This window comes from Myotis davidii, unplaced genomic scaffold (genome assembly GCF_000327345.1).
Source record: "Myotis davidii unplaced genomic scaffold, ASM32734v1 scaffold56, whole genome shotgun sequence".
In the NCBI taxonomy this organism is placed as follows: domain Eukaryota; kingdom Metazoa; phylum Chordata; class Mammalia; order Chiroptera; family Vespertilionidae; genus Myotis; species Myotis davidii.
The window spans coordinates 135,639-149,593 of record NW_006287458.1 but is presented as its reverse complement, the minus strand read 5'-3'; the positions used below and the strand labels follow the sequence as shown (position 1 = coordinate 149,593).

General features: G+C 51.0%; 1 protein-coding gene across 4 annotated transcripts in view; it reads left to right on the top strand.

Annotated features, from left to right (window-relative positions):
- The first annotated feature begins 5,024 nt into the window (after nucleotides 1-5,024).
- Nucleotides 5,025-13,955, top strand: part of ILVBL (ilvB (bacterial acetolactate synthase)-like) — a 10,944-nt gene continuing 2,013 nt past the window's right edge. The window contains exons 1-10 of one of the 4 annotated variants that reach the window (XM_006759223.2): nucleotides 5,025-5,297; nucleotides 5,793-5,937; nucleotides 7,634-7,835; nucleotides 7,959-8,086; nucleotides 8,173-8,311; nucleotides 8,402-8,513; nucleotides 11,730-11,829; nucleotides 11,951-12,048; nucleotides 12,164-12,300; nucleotides 13,281-13,415. In XM_006759223.2, the coding sequence (XP_006759286.1) occupies nucleotides 5,809-5,937; nucleotides 7,634-7,835; nucleotides 7,959-8,086; nucleotides 8,173-8,311; nucleotides 8,402-8,513; nucleotides 11,730-11,829; nucleotides 11,951-12,048; nucleotides 12,164-12,300; nucleotides 13,281-13,415 (1,180 nt within the window). In that variant the 5' untranslated portion in view covers nucleotides 5,025-5,297; nucleotides 5,793-5,808. Of the gene's footprint in view, nucleotides 5,344-5,373; nucleotides 5,462-5,792; nucleotides 5,938-7,633; nucleotides 7,836-7,958; nucleotides 8,087-8,172; nucleotides 8,312-8,401; nucleotides 8,514-11,729; nucleotides 11,830-11,950; nucleotides 12,049-12,163; nucleotides 12,301-13,280; nucleotides 13,416-13,955 lie in introns of those variants that run through there. The other 3 variants (XM_006759222.2, XM_006759225.2, XM_006759224.2) reach the window with 3 other exon arrangements.

Genomic DNA, 13,955 nt, shown 5'->3' with positions numbered 1-13,955 from the left:
GAGCTTTCTCCTTGCCCTCATTCCAGGCCCTTATCTTATAAACAGGCCCACTGACTTTATTCGGCAAAGAATTAATTCTATCAAGCTTATAGTCCTCAGGGGTCAATATAACTCCCTCCCCAACAACCCAAAAGAGTCAATGATTTGACTCATGTACATAAAACCAGTGGGGAATGTGCTGGGCTGCATATCTGGTACTTTGTCAAGGCGGGGCACGCTGTGCTCTCTGTTCCTAAAACACATAGATAGGAATGTGCTGGCGCTTCGGCCAGAGGGCACGCTGAACACATAGATAGGAAGGTACTGACATCAGGCCAGGCCTTGAGATATGGTCTATGGCCCCTTCCCGGCACTCTCTACTCTCTGTTCCTAGAACACATAGATAGGAAGGTAATGATGCTAAACTGTGTCAGGAACAAATTGTGTAAACAAGGCTTTGTAACTAACTTTGTGGTTTTTGCAAATAAAAACGCTGTAACTCCTGTAGTCAGCACTGCAGTCCAGCCTCTGCTTCGGCAGGGTGCTGTAACTGTAGTTGCTGGCCAGCTTAATAAAGGCTCCTAAATTTTGATCTGAGTCCCTGGTGGTCGTCTCCGTGGGTCGCCCCATTACAAGGATGGCTAGTACAACCCTCCTCCCCCTGAAAATGACAAGTGTTAGCAGAGATATGGAGAAATTGGAACCCTTGCACACTGTTGTTGGGAATATAAAATGATGCAGCTGCTATGAAAAACATTATGGTGGTTCATTGAAAAATAAAAAAATCAGAACTACCATATGATGCAGCAATTCAACTTCTGGATATACATCCAAAAGAACTGAAAGCAGGGTCTCAAAGGTGTATTGTGCACCCACGTTCATAGCAGCGTTACTCACAATGGTCAAAAGGTGGGAGCGACACAAGTGTTCATCAATGGGTAAATGGGTAAGCGATATGCGGTATCCACATACCATGAAATATTCAGCTTTTAAAAGGAAGGAAATTCTGACACATGCTACAGTGTGGATGAACTTAGAGGACATTATGCTAAATAAAGTAAGCCAGATACCAAGTCACAAAATATCCGTGTATCCCTCCTTCTCATATATACAGTACCCCACTCCAAGGAATATAGCCTGAAGAGCCATCCATTCCCTGCATCCAATTTGAAATATAAGATCTGTCCTTCAAGCCCTGGGAAGGCTTCTCATGGTCTGGTGACCTACAAGCTTAAAAAAAAAAAAATTCAGATCACCCTGGCTGGATTTCTCAGTTGGCTGGAGTGTCAACCCATACACCAAAAAGTTGCAGTTTCAATTCCCATCAGGGCACATATCTAGGTTGCGTGTTTGACCCCGGATCGGGGCATGTATGGGAGACAACTGATTGACGTTTTTTTCTCACATTGATGTGTATTCCCCCCAACCCCCTTCCTTTCTCTCTAAAATCAATAAAAAAATACCCTTGGGTGAGGATTAAATTTTTTTTTTCTGATTTATATGAGAAATAAATGTTAAAACCATAGTAAAAAAAATTTTTAGTAGAAGCATGGGAAACACACAGAAGTTTTGAGTCTTGCAATTTTAAATTTTGTTAGGCAGGAATTGTAAGTTTCCTTTTCTTGCTGTGAATAAGTTCTTTGTTTATTGTCCTCCATGGTCCTTGGCTCTGACCTCAGGGAGGTTCCTCACTGTCCTCTGTCCCCCATGGCTACAGCTGAAGCTTTTGCACCTCATTTCCTGTTGGTCTAATTTTGAGGGCCTCATGGTTCAACCTTGGGACACGGTTTTATAAGCCAAATAGCCATAGTGTTTTCCAGTCCAGGTCTGGTTCCTCTCAAAACTTTAGTAGGCATCCGATCTTTTTGTTGCCAGGCAGCTCCATGTGCAAGCAACCACAGCCAAACATTTCCTCTGATAAAGTTCTTTCCTTTTTCAATTTTAAAAATTGTGGTAAAATACACATAACATAAGATTGACCATTTTGCCCTGGCCAGTGTAGTTCAGTTGGTTGGGCGTTATCCCATGCACCCAAAGGTTGCTGGTTCAAATCTCAGTCAGGATACATTGCCTGGGTTTTGGGCTTGGATTCCCAGTAGGGGGTGTGCAGGAAGCAGGCAGTTGATGTTTCTCTCTCACATTGAAGTTTTTCTCTCCCTCTCCCTCTCCCATTTCTCCCTCTCTCTCTCAAAAAAAAGATCAATATAAATTTTTTGACCATCTTAACCATTTTAAGTATACAATTCAGTGCCAATAAATACATTCACATGGTTGAGCAACCACCATCCATCTTCAGAACTTATTTACCTTGTAAAACTGAAACTCTGTCCCCAATAAACCCTAACTCCCCATTCTCCCTCCTCAGTCACTGATAACCATCCGTCTACTGTCTGCCTGTATGATTTTGAATGCTCATGTAAGTGGAAACATTCAGTGTTTTTCTTTTTGTGACTGCCTTATTTCACTTAGCATCATGTCCTCGAGGTTCATCCATCTGACATAGTCCTCAAACCCGAGTGCTGCCCTCATTGATTTCCTGGCCTCCATGCTTGGACCTTGGCATTCTCCTGAGGCCGAGAAAGGTGCAATATCTTGCTATCATTGCCTCCTCAGGGCCACCTTTGTATTATTGCTTCCCTGTGAGTCCCAATTCACCAGACTTAGTCAATTTAAATTGTAGCCTGCAGGAAGGGAGACTACCTTAATATGATTATGGTCCCTTGCATCGCTGCTTGCCCAGGCCACCTCTCTCTATTTAAACAGTGTCAAGAAGTAGGAAACACACAAATAGTGTGGCTTCTCCCAACCACCTTCCAGCTGAAGGGCTACAGACTCAATAGACAATAATCTGTCATGGAAGACATCACTGGCTTTCCGCCTTGTATCTGTGTCTTCATGACCTCATTGGCAAGTCGATGCCTCATAGTTGAGGTTTTTATGATCCCAGAACACCACTTCTGGCACTTACTACTGCAGAATCAACTTCTGGTATTAATTTTTATGTCGTTTTTGTGTACAGTGTGAGCTGCTGTAACAAAGAGACCCTGAGACACAGTAGCTGAAAATAGAGAGATGTTGTTTTCCTCATGTAACAACAGTCTAGAGGTGTGTGGTTCAGGGCTGGTGAAGTGGCTCTGCTTTAATGAAATCATGGCTTCCACCTCTGGGTTGAAAGTAACTCCTTTAGTTCCAGCCATCGCATCTACACCCCAGGCTACAGGAAACAGTGTAGGGGCTCAAAGGGGCAAACACCCCTCCTTTTTAAGGGCTGTGGGTGTGGTGGTTAGCACATCCATTTATATCCCACACTTCCGGCAACTGCTCCTCTGTACACTCTCACTGTGGGTTTGTTACTTGGAGAATATCATATCAATGGAATCATAGAGTGTGTAACTTTTTTGTTGTTGTTAATCCTCACCAGATCCATTGATTTTTAGAGAGAGTGGAAGGGAGGGGGAGAGACACATTGATTGGTTGCCTCCCATGGCCAGGGATTGAGCCTGCAACCATGCCCTTGACTGGAGTGGAACCTGGAACCCTTCCGTCTGCAGTCCAATGCTCTATCCACTGAGCAAACTGGGCTAGGGCTGAACCTACTATTACTGAATAGTGTTCAATGGTGAGGATGGACCATAGTTTGCTTAACCACTCCTCTATGGGAGGACATTTTGACTTTTCTGGTTTTGGGCTATTACAAATAAGGCCCCTATAAACAACCATGTGCATTCTGTGTGACTTAGTCTATTCAAAATCCTCTCTGGCCTCCCAAGTAACTTAGAATAAAATCTGATGTAAGCACAAGGGGACCTGGGCGGGTCCCAAACACTACACCCTGCAAGCATTGGGAAACCATATGGTTGAAACACTACCCATTCTTTTTGTGTGTGTGTGTACCCATTCTTGAGATGCTCTCACTATGGGAACCCAGGCAGCACTGCCTGAGTTCACATTCTGCCTCTTTCTCTTACCAGCTGTGTGGCCTTGGGCAAGTTCCTTAACCTCTGTGTGTTTCAGTTTCCTCATCTGTAAAATAGGATAATGATAATACACCTCCCTTGCTGGGCTGTTGTGAGGATTAAATGAGTTAATATGTCAAAAGTGCATGGAACAACTCCTTGCACATAAGTGCTTGACAAAAAATAATGATCACTATTTCATTATTGGCTTAGGAAGTTTAATTGGGCCGAGAAGACCCTTCTAGGAAGTTTGCATTTTATCCTGTTAATTATAGAGTGGGGTTGAGCTGGTGGGTGAGAGACAGGAAGGAGAGGGGACCTGTTTGGAGACTGTTGGAATAATACAGAGTGATGGGAAGAGCCTGTTTAGAGTTTTTTTCAAGAAGATAAGTAGGAAGGTTCAGGGGGACAGCAAGTGCAGATAACTCACTGGAGGAATTTTGCTAAAAAGAGGAGCAAAGGGACAGCAGCAGGTAGAGAATGTGGGGCCAAAAGTATTAAAATACATATTTTTTCCTTTTTCTTTCCCTTTTTTTTTTTCAAAAATAGGTTAAATGAAAACCTAGGAATGATTCACTAGAATCTAGTGACTAGATGATGAAATTAACGATGGTGTGTAATCCTCAGAGGAAAATCCCAAAAGTTGTCAAGGGACGGGAGCCAGTGCAAAAATGGCAGGGTTTGTCTTGGACCAGAGCAGGGTGCTCGGTACTAGAGTCATTCTCCCTTTACTGATGGGGAGACAATTTTCCCGAGGCCAGACGGCTGGAATACGGGCTTGAACCATGGACTCACAGCACTTGCAACCCAGAAACTCCAAGGGCGGGGCGGGGCCAACAGCGGAGGCGGGCCTACCGGTTGGGGGGCGGGGCATCTGCCTTTGCCGGGTTACGATTGGCTAGGAGGCGGGACCTGGTGTTAGAACGAGGGGCGGGACTTGTTTGGGAAGAGGCCCCAGATGGTGGACTTTGGGCAGCCGCCCCGTGACCTTCCACGACCGCCCAACCTGAAGGTATACCGCACGGCTGGCATGGAAAGCGGGCTGGACTCGGAAGGCCCGAAATAAGGGCCTGCAGCGTGGGGCCAATGGAAGACCACGGAAGGTGGGCCTGAGTGGGCCTTCGCAAATGGCAGACGTCGATGGGCGTGGCCTCCTGTACAGAAGGGCGTGAGGCTTGCACTGCGAACCAATGAAAAGCGGGAAAAGGCGGGGCCTGTGTCCAGAAGCGTGGCTACGGCTCTGCGCACGCGCGAGTGGCCATACTACTTGCCGCTGCCCATCAGTTTGGGTGAAAGGAACGCGGCCGTTCGCCTGGATCACGTGACTAGAAGGTGCGCGGAATTCCTGTGGAGTCATTTCTTGTAGGTGAAGGTTGAAGTGCCCGGGAAGTTGGAGAAACATCCCGAGGTGACCTAACCTCGGGGTTGGAGTCAGGCTGGGGCTCCGGCGCTCGCTCGGGGGCGGGGCCTGGCTAGACGGGTGGGGCTCTCCGCTGGGGCTGAGATTCGGCACCTGAACGTAAAAGGTAGGCGATCCATGGAGAAGTAGGTAAGCGGGGAAAAACTATTTTGAAGGCATTGTAGTTGCATTGACCTGTAGTCGCCTAGTCTGGGGGTGTTGGCAACTTAAAGGAGGGAGCCTAGCGTGGCCAGGGGCTCGGTCTGGATCCCGAGAGGCGTGGCCTGGCCTGGCCTGGGGGGCGTGGCTTCGGGCCGAGCTTCGCCGCGTCAGGGGCGTGGCCACGCTGAAACTCCGGGGAAGGGGCGTGGCCGGGATCCGCGCGGGAGAGGGGGCGTGCCTTCCTCTGGGTAATTGATCTCTGCGTTCTGGCCCTGGAACCGCCCTTTCTCCTTTAGGTGTCACCAGAAGGAGATGTCCACGGCCGCCGCCCCTGCGGGGAGCTTCTCCCCCTCCTTCCAGCTCCTGGTCTGCGGGACGCTAGTGGCTGCCGTGCTGGGTGCCGCACACCGCCTGGGGCTCTTTTATCGGTTGATGCACAAGGTGCGGGGGCACCGAGGGGAGGCGAGCTGGGGGAAGCCAAAGGAAGACCTGGCGAGGGACTATCTGGAGAGTCTTTCCAGGGCCCTACCCCATACACGCCCTGGACTTTGCCTTGTGAGAGATAATGGGGAAGTTACCGCTGCCAGGGCACTCAACACCCCATCCACCCCCTTCCCCAGGGGGCTCGAGCCCTTTTCCCTGAACACGGTGGGGCCATTGCTCCTGCTAGGAAGGCAAGCCCAGGAGAATGTGGCTGGGACAGTTGCTCTCTGCTGAGCTCTGTGTTTCAGAGTGATTATCTCATGTACCCAACATGTCCCAGAATAGATGCCCTTGTTTCTGTCTGCATTTTCCTCCTTGAAAACAGAGGCGCAGAGAGGTTGTGTGGTAGCTTGCCTAAAATGACCTCTTTGCTGAAAAGCTTGACCTGGCTCTGAACTACTTGGTGCCTCAGAAATTTACCCCTTCCCCAGATTCCTTACCCAATCTTTCCTAGCCGGGAGCAACCTTGATCTCTTCCCAGAACTTCCTCTTTTAGACAGAAGCAGCACCACTGGCCTTGAAGACTTGTGGAGCTTTAAGGCAAAGGGCTCTTGGTGTTTGGGGTTGTGTGGAAGCTGGGCTGGGAGGCCGCTCCCACTGCCAGGCATTTGGTGGCTGGCAGTCTGTCGACTGGGCCTGGCCCAGGAGTGGGAGGGAACCTGGTAGTCTGGAGTCAACAGTCAGGCTGCCAGGCCCTGATATTGGAGGGCAGGCAGTTCTGGAGTCACAGCTGGAAACTCCTGCCTTGTGCTTTTGGCCACACTTCCCTGGGTGTTGTAGATCCACCTTCCCCTGATTCTCTCCCTGATTCTCCCAACATCTCTGGGTGGACAGTGTAACAGAGCAGGGAGCTTAACAACGTTGATTGTATGGGACTTTGAATCTTGCTTGGGCAAGTCTTGGTCCCCTTAGCTATAAAAGGATATACAGTTGACTCTTGACTAACATGGGTCCTCTTATGTGCAGATTTTTTTCAATAAATACAGAATACAGTAAATGTGCTTTTTCTTCGTTATGACTTTCTTTTCCTTCCTCTTCTTTTTCTAACTATATTTTTATTGATTTCAGAGAGGAAGGGAGAGGGAGAGATGGATAGAAACATCAATGATGAGAGAGAATAATTGATTGGCTGCCTCCTGCCCACCCCACACAGGGGATCGAGTCCACAACCTGGGCTTGTGCCCTGACTGGGAATGAAACTGTGACTTTCTGGTTCATAGGTTGACGCTCAACCACTGAGCCATGCCAGCTGGGCTTTCTTATGACTTTCTTAATAATGTCATTCCCCCCCCCCCACCTTACTTTATTGTAAGAATACAGCATAATCTACATATAACCTACAATATATGTGTTAATCAACTGTTTATATTATCGATAAGACTTATGGTTAATAGGCTATTAGTAGTTAAGTTCTGGGGGAGTCAGAAGTTATTAGTGAATTTTTGACTTTCTGGGGGTTGGCACCTCTAACCCCTGTGTTGTTCAAGGGTCAACTGTAATGACATGAGGATGGTAAGATATGTGCCTTCCCCACATTCCTCTGGCCCTGCTCCCTCCCTCCTTCCTGGGTGTGGGGGATCACCCCTCTTCCCACCTGCCCTGGTGCCCTTGCCCTAGTTCTTGACAGTCTTCCTCTTCCGCTTCATGGGCTTAGGTGGACAAGGTGAGCAACCGGCATGGTGGGGAGAGCGTGGCAGCTGTGCTGAGGGCTCATGGTGTGAAGTTCCTCTTCACACTGGTTGGTGGGCATATTTCCCCGCTGCTGGTGGCCTGTGAGAAGCTGGGCATCCGCGTGGTGGACACGCGCCATGAAGTCACAGCCGTGTTTGCTGCTGATGCTGTGGCCCGCCTGACTGGTGAGGGCAGAGCAGAGAGGGCTAGGAGCTGGGATGGGGGATCTTTGAGGGGCAGGGTTTTCTTTGGGGGGTGGCCGGTAGGATGGGCATTGGGTGCAGAGGGTGACAGGGTCTATGTTCCAGGAACGGTGGGCGTGGTGGCAGTGACGGCAGGCCCTGGCCTCACCAACACAGTGACAGCAGTGAAGAATGCCCAGATAGCCCAGTCCCCAGTACTGCTTCTGGGTGGGGCCGCCAGTACCCTGCTGCAGGTACCCTGACCTCAGGAGGTGGTAGGGGCTCCAGGGACGTTTGGAGGGCTCCTACCCCATAACTCCCTTGAACCCATTTCCACCAGAACCGGGGCGCACTCCAGGCCATTGATCAGATGTCCTTGTTCCGGCCACTCTGCAAGTTTTGTGCTTCTGTGCACAGGGTGCGGGACATCATGCCCACTCTGAGGACTGCGATGGCTGCTGCCCAGTCGGGCACCCCAGGTAGGTGGTAGAGGGCTGGGTAGTGGTCAGGTCCTAGGACCTGGGGGTTAGGGAAGTCCAGCAAGCTCAGTGTCCTCCCTGCTCCCACAGGCCCTGTGTTTGTGGAGCTGCCCATCGATGTGCTGTATCCTTACTTCATGGTCCAGAAGGAGATGGTGCCAGCCAACCCACCCAAGGGCCTCATGGGTCGAGCAGTTTATTGGTGGGTAGCCTCACTCCCCCCATGACCTCCTCCCGTGTCCTGCAACCTTTTGCCAGCATTTATCCCTCTTTGAGCTATTTACTGATTTGCACATTAATGGAGAGGAACCAATTATGGGAAGAGACTTCTAGGTGGAGGGTATAGCATATGCAAAGGTCTTGAGGCAGGAATGAACTTGGTGGGTTGGGAAAGCAAGGTGGCCTGTGAGGGCAGGGGCTGAGTTTGCAGCAGGTGAGCAAAGAGGAGAGGGGGCAGGGGCTGAGTTTAGAGCAGCCAGCATGGCTCACTGGGAGTGCCTGCAGTTTACTTTTAATTCGAGGTCCATTAAGAAGCATTGCAGGGCCTTAATCAGACGTGTGGGATACCCTGATTCAGGCTTTTATTACGTTTCCTCTGGTGTTTGGAGAATGGACTCTGGTTGGGTGGAAGGTGGGAAGCCAGGGAGGAGGTATGGTTGTGCTCAGGACGAGAGGTGATGATGGCCTGGATCTGGGTAGTGGCTGTGGGATACAGAGACATGGATGGATCACTAATGAGTACCTGGAGAAAGGGACTGGATGGGTCCCTGCAGGCCTGTGACATGGGCACAGCTCACTCTGGGGCTTTGAGTGGCAAGTGGCTAGGATCTTGGAGCGAGCAGGATAGTGGGGCTGGCCTGGGGTAAACCTGAAGGTTTTAAAAGAGCTAAGGAGTTTGAGGGGCACTTCCTTCAGGTGAGCAGATAGAAAGGGGTAGGGGCACAGCTCAAGCAGAGGCATGTGAAAGGGTCCATTTTTGGTCACCACTAGGTGGGCCTGGCTGAAACTGCACAGGAGGAGGAAGAATCAATCCTCCCTCCCACCTTTGCCCGTCCTTGCCCCTGCTCCTTCCAGTCCTCCTTTATATATTTAGCAAGTGTGCTATGTGCCATGTACCAGGGTGAATATGGGTGACAGTGAACAAGACAGACAGGTTCCTGAACCCTGGGCTTGGGAAATGCACCTGGAGGGGCAGTTCAAGGAGTAGCGGTTTTACTCCATGTCTTTTATAACAACCCTTCGAATTAAGGTATTTTACTGAATGACTTGCATGAAGTCATCCAGCTTGTTAATGGCACACGAGGACTCAGCCTGGAGGAGCCTTCAAGCGCTTTACCCACAAAGCTATGGGCCATCTCTAATGAGTGAAATGGAAGCCCAGAGACATGGGTTCACATTCCAGGACTACTGCTAACTAGCTGTGTTAACTTGAGCAAATGGTTAAACCATTTCCCCCCATTTTTATTGAGATATAATTGACAGACAGCACTCTCAGTTGGTGGTGTAAAGCATAACAATTTGACTTACATATAATGTGATTAAACCTTTTTTGGCTTCAGCTTCCTCATCTGTAAAATGGATGAACATTGCCTGCTTTTCACTAGACTATAAAAGAGTCTGTGAAGAATAAAATGAGATAGTTTTGATAGTGCAAATGCTCAAGTCTAAAGAATTAACCATTATTATTCTATGTAATAAAAGTCTAATATGCTAAGTGTCCAGTTGTCTGGTCGTCTGTTCAACCAATCAAAGCACAATATGCTAATGAATGCTAAGGCTGCTCAATTGCTTGCTATGATGTGCACTGACCACCAGGGGGCAGCCAGTTGACTGGTTGACCAGTCGCTATGACATGCACTGACCACCAGGGGGCAGATGATCCAACTGGTAGATTAGCTTGTTGCTGGGTCCAGCCAATCAGGACTGAGCGAGATGGGCTGGACACGCCCTGGAGCCCTCCCGTGGTTCCTCTCCGGCTGGCCAACCTCCCGCATCCCTCCCTGGCCCTGGTTGTGCACAGGTGTGGTTCCTCGGCCTGGCCTGTGCCCTCTTGCAATCCGGGACCCCTTGGGGGATGTTGGGAGAGCTGGTTTCAGCCCAATGGCGGCAGAACAACTGGTTGCTATGATGCGCACTGACCACCAGGGGGCAGACGCTTAATGTAGGAGCTGCTCCCTGGTGTCAGTGTGCTGTGGGAGTGCTGCTTAGCCAGGAGCCAGGCTCATAGCTGGTGAGCACAGTGGCAGCGGTGGCGAGAGCCTCTCCTGCCTTTGCCGCAGTGCTAAGGATGTCTGACTGATGGCTTAGGTGGGGAGTGGGCCTAAGCTGTCAGTTGGACATCCCCCTGAGGGCTCCCTGACTGCGAGAGGGCGCAGGCCAGTCTGAGGCCCCCTCCCCCCCGAGTGTATGAATTTCGTGCACCAGGCCTCTAGTTTTAAATAAGAACAGGGCTGAATCCCGTGTCATGTCAGGTTAAAGGCAAGGTGTCTCCTATCCTTCCTTCAACATGGTTAGGGAACCAGGAATAGAGAGTGGGGCTCAGGGGTCCTAACACATAGGAGATGGTCAGTAGTCATATCTGGGAGGCAGAAGTTTTAAGCAGTTCTGCTCTGTGGCCCTGACAGCTTTGCTCCCTGGCCTCATAGTCCCCTCCACCTCCTCTCCTCCCAGGCTTCCCTCCTCAGCCCCCTGCAAGGCTAGCTTTTTCTTTTTCTTTCCATGTTGGGGGTCTCCATGGTTCCTTCCTTGGCCTCTTCTCATTCTCTGCAGTTTGACTCCAAAGAGAAACAGAAGCTTCCCGTTCCGACTGCTTCCTGCCAACACCCATGTATCTGGTTTTGGCTGGATTGGGCGTTCTTAAGGGCAGGGCTGAGCAGGATTTATCTGTGTATCTCCAGAGCCCTGCACGGGGCTTCATGGAAAACCGGGGCCCTGTGTCCCAATGAGTAAGGAGACAGAGAAGGGGATGTCGGAAGCTAGAGAAAGGCAAGCGTACTGATGATGTGAATGGCTCCACTGATGGAGGGTTTTGTAAAGTGCTTTGTATCCTGAATGGATAGTTCACTGAGCCTTGGGAGGGAGGCTTCCTTTTACATTTTACAGAGCAGTTTGCTCAGAAAAGTTCTATCATTTGCCCAAAGTCACACAGCTCGGAAGCGGCAGAGCCACCTCTGCCTAAGCCTGCAGCTGTCCCTGATCCTGGCACGCCCTGCCTGTGTCACTTGTTTCTGAGGGTCTGTGTCCGGTGGGAGTGGTCATCAGAAGCTTCCAAGGGGAAACTGGCTGCTGGAGACTTGATCATTGGGGTTTGTCCCCGGGCCACTGCTCGACCACCCCTGTGCCTGTCCGACTTCCCTCCTTCAGCTCCTGGAACCTCAGTATGAATCCTGGTAACCACCCTTTCCTTTCCTCTTCGCAGGTACCTAGAGAATTACCTGGCCAATCTCTTTGCAGGAGCCTGGGAGCCTCGGCCTGAAGGGCCCCTACCTCTGGACATCCCCCAGGCACCCCCCCAGCAGGTAAATTACCCCTCTTTCCTGGCCGAGGACCCCACCTGGCAGGACAGCCTGTCCCTGAGTCAGTACTGGGACTTTGATCTTGGGGGCTAATGGTGACTCAGGGCCCCACCTCTTGCCCCAGGTTCAGCGCTGTGTGGAGATCTTCAGCCGGGCCAAAAGGCCCCTTGTGGTGCTGGGGAGCCAGGCCCTACTGCCCCCAACACCTGCCAGCAAGCTTCGGTGAGAAGCCTCAGCCCTGCCTTTACTATCACATTCCTGGTCCCTGGTCCCCTGGTGCCCTGTGGGGACTGGCAGGGCCGTGGCCACACTCACTTCTGCTTACCTGGACTTGCAGGGCTGCCATGGAGACTCTGGGTGTCCCCTGCTTCCTGGGCGGGATGGCACGGGGGCTGCTGGGCCGAAACCACCCCCTGCACATCCGGCAGAACCGCGGTGCCGCCCTGAAGAAGGCAGATGTTGTTCTCCTGGCAGGTGGGCTTCAGCCTCCACCCCCTCTCTTCCCTTTCCCTCACTCCAGGACCCCCCTTACCCTATGATCCTGCCCCTCCTAATCTGGTGCTCACCAACCCGACTCCTGCCCCTTTCAAGGTTTTTGAACAACTCTGAATTTGAACTTCACCTGAACTAGTGCCAGGTTGTAGTTTTGTGCTGTGACCCAGCTTTGCACAAAGGAGGACACACAGATAGTGGGCTCTGTGGAACTTTCTGCACAGCATTTGCATTTGTACATGTTATACAGCATTTATCCTTTATACAGCATGTACACATACGGCATATACATTTTCACATAAAGTGCTTTGAAGTCTGCCGGACACATAATACTTGTATCCGTTAGCTATTGCTGTGTAATAACCATTCCAAAATTCAGTGGCTTAAAATGCAGTTATTATTTCTCAAGACCCACCAACAGGTAAGGTGGTAGGTTTTCTGGTTTTGGCAGGGCTCATTCAGGAGTCTGGTTGGGGAGGCAGGAGGGCAGCTGTGCCCATCTAGGCTGGGCTGGCTCACATACTTGGGGATTGGCTGGGGCTATCGCTGGGTTGGCATGGCCTCAGCTAGGATTCCGAGTTCTCACTCTTCTCTACCTCCTCCTCCATGTTCCTCATCATCCAGCAGGCTGGCTTGGGCTGCTTCACTTGGAGGATGAAACATGTAGGGCGGGGGAGCAAGGTTATTTAAAGGAGAGTGAAAGCTGCAAGGCTTATTGAAGCCTGGTCTCAGGAATGCATGCCAGCCCTCCTGACACATGCTGCTGGCCAGAGCACATCCCGGGGCCAGCCCAGGTTTAAGGGCAGGGGAGCTACAAAGTCATCACAGGTGGCATGGGGCCATGGAGAGGTGAAGAACGGGCACCCTTTTGTATTCAGTCTGCTATGGTAGATTAAATTAGGTAGTGGGCATCCCCCAGGACACTGGCCCTCCATCCACTGTTCCCCTGTCTCCCACCCTAGGAGTTGTGTGTGACTTCCGTCTGTCCTATGGCCGTGTCCTCAGCCGAAGCAGCAAGATCATCATTGTCAACCGTAACCGGAAAGAGATGTTGATCAACTCAGACATGTTCTGGAAGCCCCAGGAAGCTGTGCAGGGTAAGCCCCTAACGCCCCACACACGTGCTCCTGGGCCCTCTCCTGGCCTCTGCTGCAGCTGGCTCGAGCTGGGTTCTGGGTTCTGGACCTTGCCTGAGGGAGCACTCAGTCAGCCAGAGCCATAGATTCAGCTCTCAGACTGATGAGTGCTTCTGCATGAACACAGGGTGGGTGTGGACCGGAGGGAAGGCCTGGGAATGTGCATGTGACCATGTCCCCTGCTGCAAATCCTCTCCCGCTGCCCGCTGCTGTTAGGACAGAAAGCTCACTCCTTGGCCCCTGAGGTCTCTGTTAATCTGCCATAACCTCAGCCCTGAATCAGTTCTCTCCCCTGGCCTTTCTGTGCCCTGCTCTGCCCATCATTGCAAGGACATGGGCTTCCCTGCAGGGCTGGTGACAGGGACCTCTGTGTCAAGCAGAGAAGTGGCAGTTTCATTCATTATGTTTGGGAAGGCCCACTGTAGCAGGGGGGGCAGCAAGTTGGAGGGGCCAGGCGGCATCAAGGGGTCTGTTAAACTGGGCCAGGACAGAAATGACAAG